The sequence below is a fragment of the Achroia grisella genome, unplaced genomic scaffold, assembly GCF_030625045.1.
Source record: "Achroia grisella isolate CSIRO2021 unplaced genomic scaffold, CSIRO_AGI_Agris_v1 utg640, whole genome shotgun sequence".
Taxonomy (NCBI): Eukaryota; Metazoa; Arthropoda; class Insecta; order Lepidoptera; family Pyralidae; genus Achroia; species Achroia grisella.
Window position 1 is genome coordinate 3,525,667 of NW_026712977.1, and position 26,211 is coordinate 3,551,877.

At 31.5% G+C, this 26,211-nt stretch overlaps 1 protein-coding gene across 1 annotated transcript in view; it reads right to left on the reverse strand.

The window, feature by feature from the left end:
- LOC131849291 (arf-GAP with Rho-GAP domain, ANK repeat and PH domain-containing protein 2) overlaps positions 1–26,211 on the reverse strand; it is a 74,330-nt gene that overhangs the window by 22,168 nt on the left and 25,951 nt on the right. The window contains exon 3 of the mRNA XM_059199331.1: positions 2,238–2,358. Within this exon, the coding sequence (XP_059055314.1) occupies positions 2,238–2,358 (121 nt within the window). The remainder of the gene's footprint in view (positions 1–2,237; positions 2,359–26,211) is intronic.

A 26,211-nucleotide genomic window follows, 5' to 3' on the forward strand; every position in this document is an offset into this window, starting at 1 on the left:
TATGTACCTAAATTTTATTCTACAAAAACGAATCCAATCGCGTGGAAAAAATATGATATCAACTGTAAAAGTAACATAAAAAAACGTTTAGTATAGACGAACACACTGTGTAACATATACACGAATACAGTTGAATTAACAAACTTTGAATGTCGCTTGAAAATAAAACACTGTGGCTTGAACATCAACCCTGTTTTCAACGTTGCTTCCAAAACAAGCGCCCGGGGCAGCGTCTGATGACTTTGTATGAAAATCAATGAAACGATTTTTTATCAAGTACTGCCTTTTACAAAAACGATCACATACAATATTCAGAGTAAAGCGAAACGGCCGAGCGACCCTGCCGCTTTAAAATGTAGATGCGCTTCTCTTGGTTTCATATTGCACATTTCGTATAGAACAATATATTGATACCCAATATACGAGGGTGCGTATTTTAATTATTCGTACATCAAGGTCATTAGTCATATGTACGTCAGGCACTTATCTGAGTTGTTACAAGTTAAGTAACTCTTTATTTATTTACTTAAGAGCATAAACAGGTATACAATTAGAATACTTGTAACTATTTTAAATTAACTCATCATTATCTGCTTCTCCCTTATTCCGTTTATTTGTGATTGGGATGGAATTTAAAAAAACACTATTTTAAACTAACTATGTAATATGTGGTTATAAAATCCAACATTATATTTAAGTATTGAAATATGTGGATTTTATATATTAAGTTACTTTAATCAAACGCGTATAAAGTAATATACGATGTACTTATAACTATGATTAGTAAAAGTAATATCTGTTTGGTTGAATCAGGAAAAGGGTATATGATATTACAATAGGACGATGATTAGTATAAAATCTAAGTTTTATGATAACAGTCATAAAGTAGTGTAGTAATATGCAAGAAAAAATCGCAATGTAATAAAGATATTTACCAAACCAGTAATCTAAATTATACTGGAAGAGACGTCGTCCGTTTACGAAGAGTCCGTGATACCGTAGGTCTGTATGTCGTAAGCGGAGCATACGACGCTTTTATTTTATAGTAAAAAGAAGCCATAACAGAAAAATAGAAAAAGGAAAATTGACAAAAGGCGCCTGTTCATAAGAACCGTGCTCCGATGAGTACCCTGTAGCCTGTAGCTTGAAGTGGGCTTTGAAACATTAGCTCACACACCTTACTATCCTATGTCTCCCTGGGATTATTATCTATTCAAACTTGAAAAAAGAATTATATGGTGGGAATACATTTTTAAATGAAGAAATAAACGGAGTGCTGTTTTTTCGTGTTTTTCAGAAAAAGAAAAACATTTTTCTGACAGTAAAATTAGTACATACTAATTTAATTGTCATTAAAAATGTTTTTCTTTCAGGCTAGCTGGCGAATATACTGAAAAGGAAAATTTAATTTGTATTATTTCCAATTCTTTCCCCACATATCTCTAACCTAAAAACGCAGATATAAGGCCACAGATTTTATGACAGCAATAATTATGTTTAAGCAGAGCTTGTACTATTACAACAGAAAAGGAATGTATGTATAAATCAAATAAAAACAGACCAACTCAAAAAACCCATAAATATTCATTTATGGGTTTTATGAAAATCGAACCGCAAGTATTGGAAGCTGAGCTTTTTGCTAAGTCATTACAGGGACTTGTACTTACAGGGATTACCAATGTGTATAAAATATAATTATTTTTAAGTTCGGAGAAATTACAGCATTTAGGCTGTATAAAGAAGAAGGATCTACTGTACATCCAATACTATCCGTATTGTATCTTCCCTAAAAATTCAGTAAAAAGTTCTACCCTCCACGTAGTGTATAGCTATACACATGGCTATAAGTAGGGCGAATATGGCATAATGATATGCAGGAAAATATTATTTTTTTAATTACATGTCTAAAAATAAATTATTAACTACAAAGAAATTATAACGAAGGTAAAATATAGAATAAAATTTTTAATATTGTATGATCCCTAGTTTGAAAGTACTTCTGTAGTGTGTAGTAAATAAGTAGTATAGTGTATAAGTAATTAAGGTAACAAGGCAGGAATAATATCCAGGAATAGTTATTATTATTAAAAAAAACTACTTCTGTAATAAAAACTAAGCTCCTGCTGAATAAATGAAGTAAATTTCAATGGAATGGACTTCACTTATCGATTATGTTGTTAGACTTTACTTTCATGTAACAAAAGTACGCAGGTATATAAATGTCCTAATGAACTTACCAACACATCTGGTCTTCCTCAGATCGACAGTGCACACGGTAGTATCTCGGGTGGTGTAATAAGCCAATACGCGACGATGTAGTATTAACCAAGCGCCTCTCCATTCTCCTGACACTCCTTCCTGTAGATGATTGATATCAAATAAGATATAATAACATTATTTCATCACGCAACATTGCTAATAATGTAACAAAATATTTAAGATTATCATAAATATAATATACTGTAAATTTTCTCTCGTCATTGGTTGTCATATAACTAATTTTTAAACATGACATAATTAAACATTTGTTGTATGTATAATTAGCAGCGGTTGGAGTTGGGCTGATTTTTGTAATGATATTTTTGCACAGACGCAAGCACCATGCAAATATTTGTATTTATGTATGTAAGTGCTTGTATTAGTCGGGCCGTTTTTATGCGTATAAAAAATATAGTATTTATATGAGTTATTTAGTACCCATGGGACTAGATGGCGCTGTGTTAATTGTCCAAGTTCATTATTATTACTGGAGTATTGCCGACCGCACAAACTTGAAAATCTTAAGTCACTATATTCTGATATGACAGTAACATATGATAATTAACATAAACTCAATAATATGGAATATTGTAGTATGATAACAATAAAATGGTAAGAAATGGAATTATAACGAGATGACTGCGAACAGGGATGAATGGAAGAGAAAAAGATATTACGCGGACCCCAAATAAATGGGATAAGGAAGAAGCAGATGATAAACTCAATAAAAAACATAATCAACACATGATAATCTTTCGGCAAAAAATTCCCAATTAAATTTAAAAACGTGTGTGGCCCACAGTATTCTACAGTCAAGCTATTTCTAATTAGGAAAACCAGAGGATCACATATAGTGAAAGGCACTGGGGATCAAACAAAAAGGTATACAGGCAGCTTTGCTTTGTATAAAATATTCCGTTTGATTCAGGTTTGGCACTGATTTTGTTGATCGATACACTAAAGTTCTATGTATGGCTCTCTATGAAGAGTAAGATAATCTAAATATAGAACTAAAAACGAATATTTTTAATTTTACAAATTTTAATCTACATTGTATTCTTTTATGAACACTTATTGTACATGAGGATGTAATTTAAGTAATGGATGCCATTCTCTATACGTATACTAGTTTCATTTCATTTAAAAATCATAAGTACACTCTAATATTTGCCATATAGTTATGACTTCTGAAACAATACATGATTCATAGTTAATTCACAGAATCAATCTGCCAAACCACTTTAGTAATACTATAGGAGTGAGCTAGTCAAATGCTTGCTCTAGTGTACACTATTTAGCAAGATCATTGGATTAGAGTGACAAACGGAATACATGATAAGGACGTGGAATGGCATAGCTGCAGATCCGAAACCAAGCGTAACCTATAATGTAGGTTTAGTACCACAAAAACTACAAATACACAATAAAATTCATTTCAATAACAATCAAAGTTGACTGAATAATAAGATGGAATAGAAGTAGAAGCTAGATTATGTACTAATAAATTATGTTCATTATGAAACCCGTAAATTCAACACTTCAAAAAATAAATTACTACGTGGGCGATTTAACGAAGATATTTACTTAAAATATATATAACATAATAATACTGACTGAGCAGAGAAACATTTTAATACCGAGAACTGACATGAAACTCAATTAATACCATTCCAAAATCAGACTATTCATCAATACATAATGGATTTCGGTGTAAAAATATAAGTAAGAACTGACAGGAAAATTATTTATTAAACATCTCTGTATTTGTAGAGACATTTAATATAAGGTTAAATTGTTTCAGTTTATTAATTTTATATTCATAAACTTATGCTTATGAATATAAAACTAAAACTTATTAATTCACTTATTTTACTAGACGGAATAACGGTTAATATAGGCAGGTAACAATATTTACACATCAATGAGCGCGACTGTCATATATAGCACTTGAAGCCTAGCGTCGCGTCGGACGCATCGATTCGGAAAACATTATTAATGAGAATCATACTTCACATTACATTATGCCAATACAACTACATTATATTAGAATTGTGGCTAAAAATTTAAAGGAACTAGTTGTTCACTATTGTTCAAAGTTATAAAACACGGTAAAGTAAATTGCTTTACAGATGTTGTTCCCACGAGAGTAATGTTATTATGTTCATTGTTTAATTTCCATTTCATATTATAAGCAGCTTATTGAATCAGATAATGAAAATTTAATATTGACTGTTACATGTTCGGTTGGTTATTTTTATGAAGTTTTAAAATTAACATTTTTACTTGGTTAGTATTTTATTCATCGCTGATTATTATAGACTTTAATTATTGCTTTTTGATGATTCATGCGATAGTAGTATATTAACTTTGTGTATATTGTAGTTTTTTTTTTTTCGGTTTTATTAACCGTTACTACATTTTTTGTTATATTTTTACAAAATTTGATCATCTGCTTTACAAGGATTATTCAATGATGATTCATGAATTATATAAATGGATTCATTGAGAGCGTTGGATTGAAAGTAAATTCCGTTAATAAAATCCTATTCAGATATTTAATATTAAATAAATCCCATACAGATATTCAATACATTTATTAACCTGCTTCTAGCAGGTTAATAAATGTACTGAATATCTGATTATTGATTAACATTGACTGAAAAACCTTACACTGTGTTAAGATCGTTTAATATTTTATTTATCATATCTAGCATAAATATATTAAATTAATTTAGAGCCGTGTGAGTTTTTAGAAAATATATACATCCATACATTACCCAGGTGAGAAATAATCTCTGTATGTTTTTTCATCCCTCGCATAGAGCAATAAGCCCCTGGATTTCAAACAAAATGGACTTTTGTGTTGAGGATAGGGAGGAACCATTTCAATATTACTCGCGTCAGACTATCTTTAAAACAAAATATTTCAAAGATAGTTAGAGATATATTAAGTTTATTAAATTATTTGATTCTATACTGTAGAGAGAGACAGAGAGAGAGAGTGAAACCACAAACCTGTGTTGTGGATAATAGTGATTGTACAAACTTCGTTGTATTTAATTATATTAATATACTTCTATCATAATTGTGTAGTACTTAGCTTTGTGATTCAAGACAAAAGGTATTGGAACTAAAGGTGAATACGATTGAAATTTGAGAAACATATGTACATATATATGTAAATAGAGGCTTTTGTCATTCGACTACAGTAACAAACCTGCAAGTTATTTATTACGAATATGTAATATAGGTGTACCATAACTAGTGGTCGAAAATTTTGCCACATTATTAAATTAAAAAATCGTTATTGCATTTTTAGAGGTAGCAATGTTAACAACCTGACTAATTTGTCTTATATTCTATACAGGGAATTGACCTTTAAAATTTTCTTCACACATTACTCTACAACATATTACATTTATAAATCGTTATTACATCGTCACGACTGCTATCTTGGTTGGGGTAGTTTAATTATCGATGTCATAGTAAACACAACACTTGACATGCACATATCTTGTTAGATATATACAACATAACTGGGGGTGAACCTACCATCGACTATTGATTTTATTTTTGGCTTTGTTATCGGTGTATCAGAGAGTAAGTTTAAAATATAAATTAACACACAAAGTTTTTATTTGGAGTCGACTAGAGTTGAACTTACGACCTTTTTGGTATCGGTGTAGTACGTCCCCGGCCACGTCGCTCTCATTAAATGAAATAGCCAACCAAAAATACACGTGAATTCATTTCTACGAAATTAAAGCCACAACTCACGTACAAAATAAATTGAATATTATCAGCTAATATCAGGTGTCAATCTCTATTGTATTAAAATATTATAAAATTATTTCAACAAAATATTGCTACTTTATCGAAATAATTTTATGGTGAATTAATCGGCACTAGGATGTGTTGCCTAGGTTACTGTGAGCGTGAAAAGGTTTCATATTCATTAAATGATTATTATTTTTGAAATTTTGCCTATTGACCACAGATTTATTATGCAATTTATACTATACTTTATTTCTTTTTTTAATCTTATACTTGCTGTGGTCTAGTATTTAGTATTCCTTAGTAGACGTATAACACAAAGCTATGTATCAGTTCTATAGACTTGGCTGTTTTCGATGTGTATTGATATTAAGTTACGGGTTTTAGTGCGATTTTGTTGTACTTCATCACTTATATTATAATTGATTATTACATACCAAATACATTTATAGTTATAAAAAATATGTTTTACGATCAACTAGCAGTACTTCTCGTCTTTTCCTTTATTGAACAATTACATGGTATATATATATATATATATAACTTATTAGTGGGGTCATACTTTGCTGAATAGGTGTAATTTATATAGCAGTTAGAAAGAGAGTTGCAGATTAGTAAAGGTAAAACTATTCGTCAACACAATCAAAGTGCTGTCAGGACCACAGTCACTTGCTGATGAATTTGTCATGAAGGACTAATTAAATTAACTTCAATGACCTCCCATCGTCTAGTACTGATGTCCCTCTAATGTAAACTATTAGCGTTGGCGAGTCCATTACTAGGTTATTCATCCTAGAATATATTTGCTGTGATTTGGAGACGCTCTACATATACGCATATATTAGTATAGGTTTGTTTGAAAGTGTATTTATTAGTTTTGGAATGGAAATATAAGACCTTTGTCTGGATACTTTACCAACACAAGTATTTTGCTGACTTTATTTAATTTGATGTAATTTAGTGTAATTATATGAATGTTGTAACGTTACAATAAGTAATCTAGTCTATATGACCACATGCACAACTGTTAAATGAGATGAAAAAATGCGGATAATAGAGTATTTCGGCGACTTGATATTTATAAACTGTTTTTTTTATGTCAAGTTTTTTATAAATTTCACTTATTTGTGTTAATATATTATACTATCCAAATCTACGTGTCCTATCCTTTAGACACCAATATAGCCTACTGATCCGTTACAGACCCCAATATATACAAAACATCTCTTTATGATTCTATATCTTCCTAAGCTTCTACTGGTGAGTTCATCTGCTTTATTTTGAGATAAAAGATAGCCAATGTCCGTTCTCGTGATATGAATCTATTTGCGCGTCAGACGGCACTCTTTCACATTTATAATATGAGTAGGGAAGTATTGGGGCTATTTAAGGTCTACTTTTTTAAAATAAATAATGCTTTTTCCTCAACCTGTTCGTTTTAGGTCTGAACTTTGGTAGCCAAAAATGTGAGTATTGTTAACGAACTCAAGGAGTCAAAATATTTTTAAAACATATACTTTTTTTGTTTAGACACAGCAATGATTAAATATTAAGGGGATTATAAAGGAGTTTAAACAATGATGATGATGATTTAATGAAGATATAAGGTTTTTTACAAAATCTAAATATTTAATCACCAATTAAAACACGATTTTAAATATATATATATGACGATTTACAACTTCACTTTATAATGGTGATGCTTACCTACCTATTTACAAATTACGTACCTGAGTTCACATATTTACATATAGCTTTTAGTTATATTGGCAAATGAAACATTCCCCTCAAAGAGAGTACGGCATTAGCGTGATGTTCGCATTCGATAATATATCAAATTAGTTGTTTAGTTTAGTTGGCAAATAATGTTTGTACGTATCTAAAAGCTAAATGCATACTCGCAAATAAACTACAAACTGTTCCCGTGATCGCGTCCGCTATTTTTAGTAAAATATAGTCTAAACCCATTCCCATATTATTATCAGTTAGTTTTCTAAAATAATGTATAAGCTATCATTTATAAAAAAAAAACAGTCGTGGGTAAAAGGGATTGAAATACAGCAATTTACGTAGTTTTAACATACCTATTGATACGTATATTTTTGTGATACCACGCAAAAAAAATATCACGTAATTCGTCGTAAGTAATGATAATAATGTGAAATTAATTTACTTACGCTTTCACGTCTCAAATGCTTCACTAATGATAACGAAATTTTTAAAAATAGCCTACTGCCCCTAATTTGATCCTTCTGTATGTAACACAAGGATCAAATTAGAGGCAGTAGGCTATTTTTAAACCGACTTTAATAAAAGGAGGAGGTAAAGCAATTTAACTGTATTTTTCTAGTTGTGTCAGCATTTCTTCCATATGAAATGATTATAACTTTGAAAGTAGGTATATGCTTCTATTGTCGTCTCAAATATTTTTTTATCAAAGTTAGACCCGTAGTTTTTGAATAATGATTAATAATATAACGGAACTCGCTATTATCGTGACATGATAACGTGTAATTATATGCTAGTATAGTACTAGTTAAATATTATTATTTTGTAGATAATACTCACAATAAGATAATTCTATCGGTATTTCATAAAAGCTGAAAGAGATATCTCTTTCAGCTTTTATGAAAGTATCGTCGTTTCACGCAAAGGGACATGACTATCATTAGATTGACCCCAAACTGAATTCAGATGGGTGCAACTCAAAAGCTCTAATTCAATAGACCGGACGTTCGTTCAGCCGTAACTAAATCAAGTTCAATATTTATCCCCTGTAACACAAAACCGCTTCGATTTTTAACTACCCCCTATGCAACGTCGCAACAGCTGCAAATTGGCTGCCAATCCGCGACGTATGCAATTAAAAAAATTGAAACATTTGGAATATTTTACTGTTCCATGCAGTGGTATATAGTCATACAGTCCTATATACTAAAATGTCAAACATTTATTTTTACAATCGGATAAAAGTAGACAGATTGATGGCTTGTTTATTCTGATTTAACAATCAAACTGCCGTGGAGTGTTGGAAAGTATTACAACCCTGTGGTACGAAAATACTAAATCTCGTTGCAATTTCGTGACTTCGACTTAATACTGAATGCGATGCAAGTTGATGCAACAGAAAGTTGAGAGCAAATTCTTGATTGTTAAGCAACAATTCGAAAGCAAACATTGTATTCGTGATACTGTATAAATAGCTGGAGAGTTAATGTTTCGATCGCTTCGAGGATAGCAATTGAACCGCCTCACTTGTGATGATCGCAGGATAAATTCCACGCATGACACAAACATTTGTATTCAGGAGCACTGGCGCCGATACTCTAGATACTTTTTATATACACACCTATTACTTTTTTATTATTGACATCTTATACAAACAATTTGTTGCTACTAATATCTGATTTATATGGTGTGAGTCGTTTATATTTTTCGTTGATCGTTTATATTAAACGCTTATTGAAAATATCCGTAACACGTGCGTCATATTTAATTTAATTAAATATGTATCAGATTAACTATTAAGCCTAATTGAAACAGTGGGTGTTCTATAATTTGAAATATAAAACAGTAAATACCTTTATATGTACTTACTGAGCGCCCGCGTCCATGTACAACTTTTTTGTTTGTCAACCGATTGAAAAACATAATTCAAAATTTTAAGTGAACTACCTACCATACATTGTTGAAAATCGTATCCAATTTTGGTAAATTATTTCTAAGAATTGTGCGTTTGTGTGACAACGCACAGACAGACAAAAAGATAGTAAAATATTGTTTTGGGTTTAAATATCTATACTAATATAATAAATGCCTGTCTGTTTATTTTCTTTTCACTGAAAAACGTCTGAATGTGTGTAAGAATATTGTGGTAGCGGTGTGGTACAATGGTCTCCGGTTTAGCACATCGCTTTATTTCGTATGGTCGCGGGTTCGATTTCTCGCACGATGCATACATTTTCATTCATTATTGTTTCCATTATTATAGTATTGGTATTTTCAATGTATATTATGTATTTACAACAAAATGTATTTAAGTATTTATATCAATTGTCTTGTACCAATAACACAATCTCTGTTTAGCTCAATATGTATTCAACACGGGGAACAGATAGTATTTTATATTTTTAAATATTACAAATACATTAACTAGCCCCGACGTAAACATAAATCTTGTATAGGACTGATCATAGCATTAAAATGGTTATTCAAACTTTTCCAGTATCTTTAAACAGTTTGAATTCGTCTATTTAATGACCATAGAACGATCAGAATATGCCGATGGCGCAGAAAGTAAAATAATACGATCTGATTTGTTTAATGTTTTACAGAAATTCTACGGCGCATTTGTTATAGATGTCACGACAGTCAAGTGACGCGCGTACTAGCGACTGGGTAAAAAGCGGTGCCTTTATCGTAGCTGATTATTGAACAGGAAAAGACGTGAAGGCAAAAGGCGTGAGATTGTGAATCTGTCTTTGGCATTTAAGCTCCCAACCGTATGACGTAATTTAAATGCAGTTTTTTAAAAAACTAAAAAGAATTGCGTTTTCAAAGCTTTTTTCATTATCTGTATTTATCACTGTCTTATTTAATATAAACGCAAACAGAACTTATATGAACTTATTTAAACTCGTTTCAGACATTTGCATCGAGCGTCTTCAGAATTGCTTATTGATTACTTACTTAAGTTTCCATTGTACGAGGTGTGTTTTAATCCGAGTGAAATTTCAAACAACATAAAATAAATACGATCTCGATAAACTAGCTATTTAGTACATCGCCTTACTTTTCTGATGGTCGCGGGTTAGATAACTGGCAAGGTGCAAACATTTATGAGTACGTTTGTTTGTAGGTCTACATATTTTATATACAAAACTTATTTAAGTATTTATATCAGTTGTTCCGTACCCATAACAGAAGCTGTTTTTAGCTTGGGCTTGATCCACACAGGCCCATCAGGGCCTGTGTGGATTGTCCATTATTATTACTAACTTGTAAATTCTGCTACTTTTTTAATATCTCGGGTTAGAAACGGGTGTGTTCCAGTTGACTCAGTATGCCACAATACCATAATCGTATAATACATATTGACGTCGACTTAATATATTGATGCCATGAATTATTGTTTGGTTGTAATGAAATAAAACTTAACAATTCACACATCGTATTCTAATCCGAAACTAAGGTTGAATATCATGGACAATTCATACAAATACTGAAATACGTTTTTTGTAAAATAATACTTAAAATACATAGGATGACGGAATCCGCGGCTATCGGTAAGTAATGCGGTGTGCGGTGGTAATGAAGTGGATTGTTCTCAGGGCCAATTCTCATTCCAATATGCTATCTTAGAGATCAGTGCGCATCATCCGTTCATCGGTTCCTTTGTTCTCTAGTATGTTCGTATTCAGTTAGAATTTCCAGTGGCTTATGTTATTGATTGCAGCACTGGCGCTGGTAAGCTTCCCTGAGGGCGTAGTCGACACAAAGGGACTTGATGCAATTTAGGTCACTCAAACAGTACTTGCGCCGTAGAACTAGGGCATTCAAACTAGCGTGGGTATAGCTGTGCCCGGGCACGAGCTGGGTTTGCTGCGTCATAAGTATGTACTTACGGTGCGCACGTTCAATATCTTAGAATTAATATGGACCTAAACAATATCAGCATGTATCTATTGAATGTAAACTATGAATGAAAACAACGAATCCATGTTACATTTTCTTTATCATGATTTTGCCTTTGTTTGAATTTTATCTTTATTCAATCCATACTCCATTTATTTGTCGTATCAACTACTAAAAGATTTGATGGGAGATCGTAGAAGGTGCGGAGGCAACATTGACAAGAGCGCAGCTCTTAAATTATAAATGAATAAATCAATTTTACACAACTTTAGGCTGAAATTGGAACTACCAATTTTTTTTTTGCTTCGGCAAACAAGCACGCAGCCTATCTGATGCCAAATGGTTACCGTAGCCTATGGACGCCTGAAATACCAGAAGAGTCACGTGCGCGTTGCCAACCCCTACGATACCTCAATATATCCTTCTTGACGAAACTCGTATGGCGAGAAAATCTCGGCAGGTAGTTCATTTGACAATCTAAATGTGCGAGGGAAGAAGCTCCTCTGAAATCACACTGTCCGAGACCACTTAGGTTCCAGCGTGTAGGGAAATGAATTGCCGAGATTTTCTAGACATATTTCTGGTATATTGAGGTTTCTTAAGGGTTGGCAACGCACACATGACACCTCTGGTCTTTCAGGCGTTCATAGGCTACAGTAACCATTTACCATCAGATGGCCAGAGTGCATATTTGCCAGCTATGTAGTAAAAAACAGATCATATCCCATCGACATGCCCATTTATGTTATAACTATATATTACCCATTCCTTTTTTTATAACGTTTAATACATCACACGTAATAAAAAAAGGAGTTGAACAAACAGTTATATTGGCGTCAATATTGGTCCAAGTAATCAGAGATATATCGCCACATATTACACTTTGTTTCCCGTAGCCGAAATTAACTTCAGCATACAGTAACTACTACGATAATGGGTAATGATGAGGACAAAGAACAATAGGTATTCTACGAACGAGTAAATAAAATACAATTGTATTATTTAGGATATGATAAGGGGTCAATATATGACATGTTTGCATATTTTTTATGCATATTGATCTACAGGAAAGTGGATTACAAAGAACAAAGAACATCCAGGCCAACACCCATGTAACTGTAACTGCATTTACAGTGGGTGGGGTATGCCATAGGTCGATCTAGGCTTTCCCGGGAAACTAGGTCAGTATGACGATGACGCAAAACGTCGATTGCCCGCCCTTTTGTTGGGGGTGTGTGGTGGAGGCGTGGCTTTGGGTGTGTCTTGAAAGAAGCGGCACGCCCACCGTATATTGTTAACTAAGCCCTATATACATGTACATATATACTTTACAACATCCAACAATATTAAATTTAGTTGGAGCAGCCTTTGTGCATATACAACTTTGTATGTTGGTACCCAGGAATATGTTATATAATGCAAAATTGCAATATTCCGCAACATGCAATTTAGATTAAGTTACCTCTATAAGCAAGTTTTGTGCTAGTTCGACTGAGCTATGATTAATCAGTTACAATCTTAGTTAGATATTAAATTTGAGATTGAGTTTATAACTTTGTTTGTTTATTTGTCTCCACGGTCTTTACAGCCACTATATATGTACTAAATGCAAAAATGGTATACATACATATATATATATATATATATATATATATATATATATATATATAGTAAATACCTCAGAAGACTGCAAAATGTAGAACATTTGCTGATTCAGAGATTAAAAGAATCTCTGAATCAGCAAACACGTGTCAGCGAATGCCCACGAGTGATTTAATCAGGAATCCAATTTATAAGCCGTATCACAAATAGACCCGCAATATAATATGACTAAGTTAATATGTGTTTAAGAAATAATCCCAAAAAAAAAACAATTCACTTCATGTTCAAAATTTATGGGACTACTCAGGAATGAGTCCTGCCGACTGCAAATAAGTGTCATCAGAAAAGATTGATAAAGAATCGATATTCTATCGCAACTTAACACTAATAAAAAATACAATCACATTAAAATAAATATTCGCTTCCGTTATTAAGTCGGTTGTGAATTCCTACCTATAAACCTAAAGTTATAACAACTTCGTTGATCTGATTAAGGTACAGAACATGAAAAAGAAATCGTATTAGTCTATTTTGTTTTATTCTAATTTAAACCATTTTGTACTTAATATGTACATATAGATTATACACTAATTTAGAAAAATAAGTTAACCAATGACACGACACTGCATTATATTGATATCAGCGGTTATGCAACATTAATTTAAATTTATTTTAATTTCGGTGATGCTAAATCGCGCTGGATGTTCTTCGCTAGCAATAATAATTAGATATAAATAATAAATTGCCAAAAGAACAAGAAAAATATTCGCTGGAAAAATATAAAATCGTAGTAGTTAACTGCCAATTCGCCTGATTTTTTTGGTTAAAACGATGATGCCTATGTCCGTCCTCTTGATGCAAACTGAAGAAGATATCGTTAAGGCGTGAAAGGGTGACAAACATATAGATTTAGAAAGATAAATCTAAATGTCGCCAAGCAAAATCAATCGAAGGGAACGCAAAAAAACGCAAGCAGTAAAAATACACAATTGCATTTTACAAGAAATAAATATATATAATAATAATAAGTTGAGAAAACAAAACACACCAATAATAATAATAAAGTAAATAAAAAGCTAAAAATTCGCATAGTACGCGAAAAATAAATAAAATCGTAGACAATGAAGTCTACACTTCCAACGCAATTTTTATTCATATTAAATTACATTATTATTATTTATTACATAATTTATGTAGAAATTTAAAATATATATTAGCGTAAGTAAATGTAATTAAGGTTCAAAGAAAATAAATATGTACACAGACTGTGCTACCTACGCATATTTTATATAAAAAAAACAGGTCCCAGACAACCTCGAAAACGGCTAAAACTAATTACTGAAATTTCTACTTTTATATTTTACATTTCAAGTATTCAAATTCACGCTCAATTCCCTGGAAAATCGTATTAATAATTTCGAAGGCGCCTATAACTATTTAACGAAGGTTGTACTTCTGTAATGTTTTACCTTTCAAGTATTCATATTTCTCATAATTATAGTTCACTACCCTGGAAAATCGAATTTGTACAAAAAAATAATCGTAGGAAATATTATTAGTCTAGGTTCATTGCTGTTAAAGTAGATCAGACCTTACATGTTACAGTCGTAGGTACGACGAAACAGTAATTAATTAAGGGAGACTAATAACTAAACCCGCGCCGTGTTCCGCTCTATATACCTAACTTGATACACTAAACAAGGGTGCAAAGCCGCAGTCGCACATAGTTCTGAAGACCTAGCAAAATACAGTTCGCCACAACTTGAATAGAACCATAGACAATGCAGCTAGCGCAGTAAATTCTGTCCGTAAAATTATTAATTAGGGTGCATGTTATACTGTATATAACAATACTTTATTTGCCAGTATCCGCATTTATACAATACAATACGCAAAAATAGCGATCCGCCCCAGCTTCGTGTACTTTCAGATTTCCAATGTTATATTTAAATTAATTAAAGCACTAGCTGCTGAAAATGTAGCTCTGCATAAATGAAATATGTTTAAAATCCATTCATTATCTTTGAGTTTACCATTAAAAATAAATAATTCAAAATTTTCCTAGTCCTAATATTAGTGTTTAGATAAAAAAATATTCTGGTAAATTTATATGAACAAGTGACGCGTAAATACAATTTATTTACTAAAACAGGACACCCTAAATAATCAAGGTCTCTGTGTCAATAGCGACACAGACGCACAATGGCTTCGATATATACATAGCTACTCATAACCTAGTCGGGGGCCTGTCACCAGCAACCGCGCGTAATCGCTGCGACACCTTCGCCCACGATTAAATATTGTGTATCGCTAGTCAGTCCTGTAGTATGTACTTACTCAAACCACACTATACATTAGGGATTAAAGCAAATCAAACACTATAACATTTCGAATGTGAATTAACTAAATAACTTATGCAAAACAAAGTATCAAGTATTAATTACAAGGTTGAGAGGTTGCTATGCAAACAGCGTTTGTAGTATCAATTCTGAGGCAAATAGTTCATTGATAGTTTCGGCGTTCGTCTAAAATACTACGTCTAATTAGTGCACAGACGCCCTATTACTAGGTAACATAGTGCTGATAAATTAATCCCAAGTAATTAGCCATGTGAGTGATTCGCATTCAACAATTTCTATCCTCGATAATAGAGGCATACAATTGCAATTTCAATTAGGTATACCATATACTGAAAGCTATGTACACAAAGTTAAGTTGCTCATATATATGAAACGCATTAAAGCATTTTCTGCATAAGCAAATATTGAACGACAAGAATAACAAAAAGTAAACAAAGAATATATCAAATGTGTACACGAATTAGCAATATCATTAAACCGTATTGAATTCACGAATAAAATAGCCTAAAAGAAAACATTTCCATTGTCCATAAACTTTTAGATAAATAACTTCGATCTTAATTTTCAGATTGTTAAAAATCCCTGTTATAAAATATGTGTCCGTTGGTAGCACAGTAGGATTTGTAGTAACTAATTGATTCTAACTTGCAGCAACAGTTATTTAACTTGCTACGTTCGTGCAGCATTCCGTCCGTACACAGTGCCTTTCCAGTTCAAAATTTATAATCAATTCCTGAGAACTCAATAATCCAATTAAGCTAAAGTTCAGCATACCTTGTGTAACTTCTTATAACAACTGATTCTGTGACAGTACTGTGGTCTGTGTCTACTGTTGGGGCCGGAACGTGGTCCTAAGAACTTCGTAATAAAACAATGCAACTTCGCCAAGTTTGCTTTTGTTTAATTTGTATCAAAGAGTATTGGTTTACAGATATTAACTAGTCTCTAGTCATATCCTGAAGATTTACACAAATCTAACATTGTATACATATATATATATATATATATATATATATATATATATTATTTTTCTGAAGCAACAACTACTTTTTGACCTGAAATAAAATATAAAAGAAAAATGACTGAACAATTCAAGCATAACAGACAGCTTTAACGCGAATGCCATCTCTACATGATAACCTTTATTGTATGATTTTAGGTTAGAGTTTGTAAGTTGAAATAAGCATACCTAAGCTAAAAATAAACTTAAATAAGACAGATATACTGTAGTGAGTAATGTTTATCATGTAAGTATATTTAATTACGTATAAATGTAAACGAATACCATTACTCACTTAAAAAAATCATTTCAAACACAAACGCGTACAAAATTACGCCTAATATTTATTTAAATGCTGTTTTTAAATAGTTTCTTAACTGTTGATTTTTTATTGTGACGGAAGTCGGAGGTCGCTTGTTTCGAGAACTCATTACAACTTTCATTTGTACCTAAGTCACTAACGGAAACTTAAATCTACAGATGGTTTTTGTTTCCAGTCAAAGTGCTTTTAATTAAGAAAAGATTATTATTTCATTTCTGAGTTACAATGCCTATTTACTTGAGTATAAAAAATATACTTAATGAATTGAGATAGTTGAAGGTAGGAAAATATGTGAAAAGATTAAAGATATTTTATATAGATATAGATTAAAATAGATAGTATAATATATACTATCTATTTAACTAGATTCAAGAAGGGCAAATTAAAGTTTCAGGCGTTCATAGGCTACGGTAACCATTAACCATCAGATGGGCCGTATGTTTGATTACCATCATCGTAGTATAATAAAAAAGATAAACGGCAAGTTAAAAAAATGTATATATAGCATAAAACGATAGTGTATATGATAATTAATCTTTGTATCCAATGCGTTAAAAGTCTCTGTATCTCATTCACAATCAATATTTCAATTTATAGAACGTGCAAGAAACGTACGAAATAACCTTAAATGATTGTAAAATATCCTAAAAATTGCGGTATGAAGCAAGAAAGACGTAACACCTTTTTGAAATCTATTGCAAATCAATACACAATTAAATAACATGTCCTGCTAATATTTTCAAATAAACATACAGTCTACATTAGAACATCGTTTTTCCCGCTTTCAGATTAATTGAAAATAAAAATCCAAGCGTCGAGACGACTATCGTCTACAAAGAAATATGTTTCTGTCGCAAGTTTTTCCATCTAGAGAGAAGCCAATTAACTTCTGTTGCATTTATTACTTCGAAGTAGCGCTTTTACGCATTTCACAAATATTATTTTATTACTAAGTACTATAACTTTGAAATGAGTATGCTGAAAACTACCTTAATAAACATAATAGCCATATTACATAGCACTGTGCGAATCACATTCACAAATAATTGTTATGGATAAGTACTACATACAAGCCGTCCAGTAGTTCTTGCTTGAACAAACATCTATGCATCCACATAAAAAAAGGAAAATCCTAAAAAAAAGTTATATTGTAGACGTAAACCGTTTTACGATATTACAATATTATTAGACGTTTCCTTTATTTTGTTGTAATATAAAACGTATTGCTCATCATTACATAAAAAATAAACGTAACGAAGATACTCTTTTTAATCTGCTCTCACTTCAAACATACTGCCCTCTGCAGACTGTTTTATAAAAGCACACCCTAAATGGCTAGTGTTAAAGCCCAGACATTTTGAATATAGGTTCCATGACGAAAGCATCCATTAGGCAAGTATTTCTCGATATTTTCACGGAAACAGGAAATAACACGTTCGATGCTTTGATGGTATTAAAAATGTATAAACATTTACATAATACTTTTGCAATTGATGCGATACTCAGTAGTATTAACTTATCATTTATTTTCATGACTGGTATCAATAAAACTGGTATTTTCACACCCAAGCAGCCACAGATATTTTCGCTATGACATGAACATTTATTAATGTCGACAATTTTACTTGAATACAGTGAATTCAACTATACAGGTAGTTTTTAATAAGTTATCCTTTTTTATTATTTTTCTTTTTATATCAATACTGGTACACATTAAACAAGTTATGAAAATTATAGTTATTATCCTTAAACAATGTTTGGTAATCGGATATTCATATTTTAGGGTGCTAACTAAAAGTTAAATAGAAAAGAACCCTTACTACCCGGACCTTTGTTTCTTGCAGATTAATGAGCGTTGATATAACCTTTTATTCTGCTTCCGTTTTTTATATGTGTATAGTCAACTATTTACAGTTATTATATATACATACCATAAAGATTATTGTATCGACTAATATTATATATATTTTTGTTTATATTAGACATACTTAAATGTAGTTAATTCATTTTAAAAGCTACTACTGCTTTCGATGATGGAAAGCAACATTATCGTCGACTTATAATAAGAACTAATATTATGCTTAAACCTGTTTTAACCTGTGTGAATAATATTAACTCAGGACAATTCACACATCGCCACCTAGTCCCACGCATAGCAGAGTGGTAATTGTCTAGTTAGTATTCATAACACAAGTATAAATACTAGACAATTAGTGATGAATTTTTAGATATATTTTATGTGTAAATACATACATAATACATATATCTTCTAGACCAATATAAACAAGCTCATTCATGAATATTAATATTGATTATATTTGCATCGTGCCAAGAATCGAACTCGTGACCATGAGTAGAGACAGCGACTCGGAAGTAAAGCGGGGTGCTAAACCTCTAAATCACCGAGTTGCATCAAATCCAAGATGGGTCACAGTAGAGAAAGTTACTGCATCAAATGCACTCGTCATCTTTACTTCGCCTGATCATAATATCATTCGCAATAAATTTTATACTAATAACATACATACACTCACACGCATGCACTCATACACGTACACACACACACTAGTACATAATAAGCATAATCATACTTAAAAACAGTTAATTTAATTTTTTTTTATTTAATTATTTATATAACTTTCGTGTATTATTTTGCATTCCGTGTTTGCCTATAAATAATTGTGCAATTAGATCATAACCCATTACATATAATTAAATAAATCGTATGATTGTAACATTCGTTGGTGATCTTATATAAAATAAAAATAAATAAATAAAATAGGACAAATAATTTACTAGTGAACTGTTAAGTAACCAAGCATAAAAATAAAAGTAATAAAGAACTGAGGCTGACTATTTGTACATTAAAACTGATAATACGAGGTAATAATCTAATCAAGCGGAGATATAGTATTATCTTATTTTATAATCTATAAGTATATATTATATGGAGATAAGTCCACGTTGACTGACTAATCATTTATTTTGCCGACCTTGGTCAATTTAATACACTGCCCCACATTCCGATGGCGGGTTCGATCCCCAGCGATACATACCTTACATTTGTATAACTGTTCGTATTGGTTTATGTGTCTTACCAAAACCATATTTAAAAAATATTAAATAATTAGAAATAGAACTGATAACATAAATAAATAGTGACAAATAATCTGGTTGGAAATTATCAATACTTTATAGATTTTAACTAAAACTATTGTAAAGTAAACTGCTAAATAGAACTGAGTGAGTGAGTCTAATTCACTTTGTTGATGATAAACATCATTAACAATTGAAATTAACCTGACAGAAACAATGGGCTGGGGCGGCGGGACTGTAAAGCTGGTATAATGTAGGGTGGTGGTAAGTGGTGCAAACCCCCTGTATTACGTTGACAAGATTGGATTTAAAATAGCGAGATATGAGCTTGTAGAGTACGTTATAGTACCTATATTGTAGTACTAAGCTCACCCCAACAAAAATCGATTATTGCGTCTGGCTATCCCATCTAGAATTACAGTACCTAGTTGGTATAATCAATCATACAATCTGGACATGTCTATCTACCTACAAACAGTGTATAAAACGAACAAATATTAGCAATGAAGCTTTTAAAATTATTACTTTCGTAAATATCAATTTGCTTCTGTACATTATTACTTTGATATAATAATATACAGATGCAACTTGATATTGTACAACCAAGAACCTAAAATTAAAAAGCTTAAAAAAATATATAATATGATGACTAAAATATATTATTAAAAGCGTTCCCTCTTAATAGAATAGCTAGACTAATTCTTTGTCCAAGGTAGCTGCCAGCTCTTCGGTGTTCTGTGATTACTTGATATTTATAAATACAACATACAATTTTAATAATCTGGTCTTACAATATTAAAAACAATATTTAAAATATATTCACTTGATAAAACCGTTTCAAAATTGCTCAAGTACGGAGTCGACTGGACCAATTAATTAGTCCACATTTAACATTATTGGAAAATATGAACGCAAACACAATTGTCAGCGAGTGATACGCAAATTCCATTCTCATTCATGGGCCACTCAATTTTGTGATGATAATGTTCATAAACCCACATCAAAAGCATTCCATTGCTTTAAAAGTGCTTCCCAAATGCATGACAAATTTAATAATACGATAATACAATTATAGCCTTAATTATATTATACAGAGTATAAAATATTTCACATTCTGCAGATATATGTGTATTAAAACAGAGATTACATTAACAACAAGACCAGCTATTATAATTTTTACTTTTACGGTTTTATAATCTTTTCTTATTTTCTCTCAATTATCAATATAATAAAGTAATCTAATAAATAAAATAATAGTTGAAGATTTAATAGTTAAATATTACATTCCTACATATGATTTTATTTCAACATACAAAAACTACCTTTCCTCGCGCACGGATTTCGAAAGCAAGGAATTTAGCTTAATATTTCCACACTCGCCAGACACCTTGATATAGGGTTTCGTTCTACAACGAAGAATGTAATAGGTGTTACACAGTAGGATTGAAATGTCCTTTACCTTGCATCAGAATATTTATGTTTATTCCCCTATTCGCTTCTTAAAAGAGACTTGCGGAAAAATAATAAACGTACTACTTATAATTTAAGTTTAAAATGCCTCTTACATATACAAGTATAAAAGTACCATACATTTATACTTGTAAAATTACAGTATAACAGGCATGAAATCTTAGTGCTCTGAACGAGTGGTGTTACGAATGGTACATAATAATGTAATGTAATGGTACATAATAATAAGTTTATTCTCTAAAAAATATATAATATTGATTTTCGTTGCATGGTTGTAAATGTGGTATATTGTGTCAATGTCCATATGTAATACTACATTATATACTATGATTGACGCATTATTTTGGGATAACAGAAATAGTGATATGTATAATGTAATGTTTTATTAAAATGGCGGATGATGTAATTTTATGTTTTATTAAAGAATATCTTGTTGTTAATGTCAATATGTATAGTGACTTGATTAAAAGAAATAAACACCGTATCTATCGGACGAATATTTTCAAATATTTTATTGGTACATTGAAAGAAGCAGTAAAAAAGTATAAAATACTAAAAATTGTATACGTGACTGTCAATAAATTTAGAAAAATAGATTTCCTGAAAGAATTGGTGCCATTATAACATTCAGTATGTACTGAATATTTATTATTTTTTTATACCATTATTCGATACCATAAAATTCTTCAATATAATTTAATAACAACCTAAAAATAAAATGCGAGAGTAAAACCACCTTTTAAAGACTGTAAATAGTTACTCTTTTAAAAGCTTTACTAACGATTCCTTTAAAAGGTTTATTTTTCAGATATTACAGAATTTGGGCCGAAAGCTTTATATACTAAAAACTTACCTGTTATTTTCTTTACTTATTTTTTATAGCACTGCCCGAGCAGAAAATATTGTCTCCCTTTTTTGTAGATATTTCCATATCGCCTTTCTCAGTACTCAATAAGATCTTGTTAGTAACTTTTATAGAAAGTTCTACGTTTTTATACTTTGCCGCTTTCTTTGTATAAAGCACATATTCAGTTTCTCATTTTATAATTGACTTACAATTTTAAATTAGTGTTTTACCAAATTAAGATCATATTAAGACTTTCTTAATACACAATAGTAACGTATACTTTCAGAATTTTTGGCACTAGCAGTGTTTAGTGTTCTGAATATCAAGATATAGGTTCGAGATAATTTATTACGAGACTAATTGTTCGACGTTTCTGTTATAATTTCTACATTTTTTAAATATTTTATCAAGATGTTATAAATGTATTCAAATATGCTTTCACACGTTTCTGCGAAATATGTTTTGTTGGAATAAAAGGAGTATTTATCGAAAAAAATATTTTATGGATTCTGTAGCTAGGTGTACATACTACTAATATCCGGTACGCCAATAGCTATGGCCTGTGTGAACGGGATCTTGTACTCCACATCGTTCATACACTCATGACTCATACAATGGGAAACAGCTACTCAACTGCAATCATAACATCAGTTGGCTCGTACATTCACACTCGCAATAGTATGTAATGTAAACACTTTAATACCTACTGGGCCCCAATTCGACTCATTTACAGAGTTTTTTATACGACTTGATTACAAACAAGCTAACAACCCACTGACATGACAATCGTGGTACCACCCTACAGTGCTATGTATAATACTAATATCATGAGACCATAATGTAGAATTTCAGTTCTATATGCTTAAAATACAAAGCAGAAACTAAACAAAAAAGATAAAAAGTAATATAATAAACTGACATATGTGCATGCACTGTAAAATGTTCTATGAATTAATGCTTTAGAGCTGGTGTTTGAGTTGGAACATATCTCACAATGCAGTTGCTGGCGGCAAAAATAAGTTGAGACGGAGTACAGATAACAAACAGATGCACCACAAATATGAATACCAATTATATATAAATGTATATATAATAATAATAATTATAATAAAATATAAATGTACGTAATCACATTTCTTTGCTAGTCAATACTTGTTCTAGCGGCACACTATACTAAAATTTGTATAATACGTTGGTAAACTGTCCTAAAAATCAAGGTCTACCTACTATTAATAATATAATTTATACTTAGTCATAATTTTATTCTAATAAATAAACTTTGAAAATAAATGGATATCTTCATTAGAAGTTAAGAATGTAAGAAACTTAAATTGACACTAGTAAGTTTAGGTACTATTACGACCGAAACGAACCCTATGGTCGTTTTCGGTCGCTCACTCGGTTTGTCATGCTGAGATATTAGAATTATGTCGGCCTGACTACACTCTCGAGACCCAATAAATTAGCGTCAATAGCGAGACCCGATGGTACTTTTGCACAGTATTGCCACAAATTGAATTAATATTGAGTGGGCGGTTCGATGCAACGTTGCCGAGCGTTAGTTGCAAAATTCTGTAGTGGCACTTTAAAACACCTACATTAATATTACATACATATACAGAAGGCCTGTTTTCTTTTATATAAGGTAAATCTCGGTGATGTTCTGAATTAAAATAAAATAAATATTTTATATGTATAAAATATTTTTCTTTGTCATTATTTGCGTTGCACAAGCTGATATGTACAGTGGCTACCGCATCAATGAACAAATAAATAAATTTCCTTTTACCGATTTACATGAAAGCTGATGCAAAAAACTACATTTGCTTATGCAGCATAAGCAAACTTAGTTGGTTTGTCCATAAAACCCCATATTTACATTGTGCGTTCATAAAAGCGAAATATCAAACGTGCCTCGTCCGTATGTACAAATATTGTTTATTTGAATAGTGGAAATATGTTCGATATTTCTCTATATTTACTGGACCGAATTTTGCGAATACCAATCTCGCTAATATTGTAAACTAGGTATTGCCGCGATTTCGCCTGAATGAATCTGAAAGGATTCGGAACGTTAAAAATACCGTATATCATTCTCTCCAAATACTTCCTAGGAAAGGAGATGACAGGATTTGGATGGAAAACAACAATGAAATAGATCCGACTTAAACTTGTTATTGTCATATGAAATTGAAACTGTGAACAAAATAGGAAGTTGTTTCCAACAGTCGGGGCTTACAGGAATGATTTTAAATCCCTAAAGGCTAGAGTGTATGAGAAATAAACTATATTATATAAAAAGAAGATTATTACTAGGTTCTAACATGGTGGCGGCAATACTGTTTGCGAACGAACGATACAATAGCTGTAACGTCATAAATCCGATTAAATTGAAATAACTGTGCAAGTAGGTGCACGGGCGACGGACGACGGGCTACATACGGAAATCTGTGTTTGTTTAGAACAAATATTTTGTTGGTTACGAATACGTGAATTAATATTTAGGAACAGCTTAAATTAATTATTACATTGAGGTACAATGGAATTATTTTAACAGTGTATGGATTTTACGTCGGTTTGCTTGCATATGGAATATAAAAGCGAATTTTAAGTCACTTATACAACAATGAATAACGAATTAAGTCTCTATAAAATTATTCATAGTTTTCAAATAGTTTCGCCGCCCATGTTTTTAATAACTACAAATATCAACCACCGTGAATATATGTAGTTGTCGACATATTAAACTTTTGTGGACGTTATTAATTATTCATACGAATTTATTACGTAGGAGTACGTTCATAAAACGGAGAATTAGTAATAATCATCTGTCTGAACTTCCTCTGTCTTAACTTCCTAAGTGTGCTATCAAAAGCTTTCTTTGATAGCTGTAATCGGGTTCAAAGCAAAACAACAGCATACAAGACATCTATATTCTCAGTCGTACTTATTCCTGCGAATATAGATCTCTTATCTATATTCCCAGGAATAAGTACGACTGTAAGTTACGAACCATGTTAAGAATATATTTTGTGATGACCCACATTCCATCAAGTATACTGACAGCATAACCAGTAATTAAATAAGAGTTAAATTTATAAACATTTTATACACAAACATACAAATAATACATTATTATTATCATATTTTTGTTTCCTATTACAAAATAGAGCCATAAAACATTTTTCCTAGTAACTACATATAAAATCAATATTTGAAATTCTGTATTAGAATATAGTGAAAATGTAACAACCCTGGGGCTTAATATCTAGGATGTAGCAACACAAAGCTGCTGCTAGATGCTAGATATTAAGCCCCGGGCGGTTCGCTATTTTCAGGAGCGAAAATCAGGGTACAGGTCGCTTACAATCTAGGTCAGACCAGCTCTCAAAGGGCTGCCTGGCCGGGATCTAGATCAATCAGGGCGCATGCGTAATAACATTCGATTAATAATCACTACAGCACAAGCTCTTTTACGCAGGTCTATCAGAATACCGGAACGTTCTTTGTTCTTGCCCGCTCTCTCCGAAAAGGAACATAAATAAAAAATATAGCTTAACACAAACTTTATTTTATTTAGGTCGTTCTTTTAATAGTAGGAAATCATTTTATAGTCTTGAATATCTTTAGAAATTGGATCAATAGTTAATTGTTATGTTATACGTCAAGATGTATAGATTTATTATAGATGCAATAAAGCTAGGTCTAACAAAGAAAACCAATTTCCTTTGTTCTCTCCTCAATTCTTTATTTATGATAGTTTTTAAAAATATTTTTCAGGCTTTCTTAATAACATTCTTTAGATGCTTGAGACTGAATTTAGGAAATAAGTTGTTATTGTTTCTAT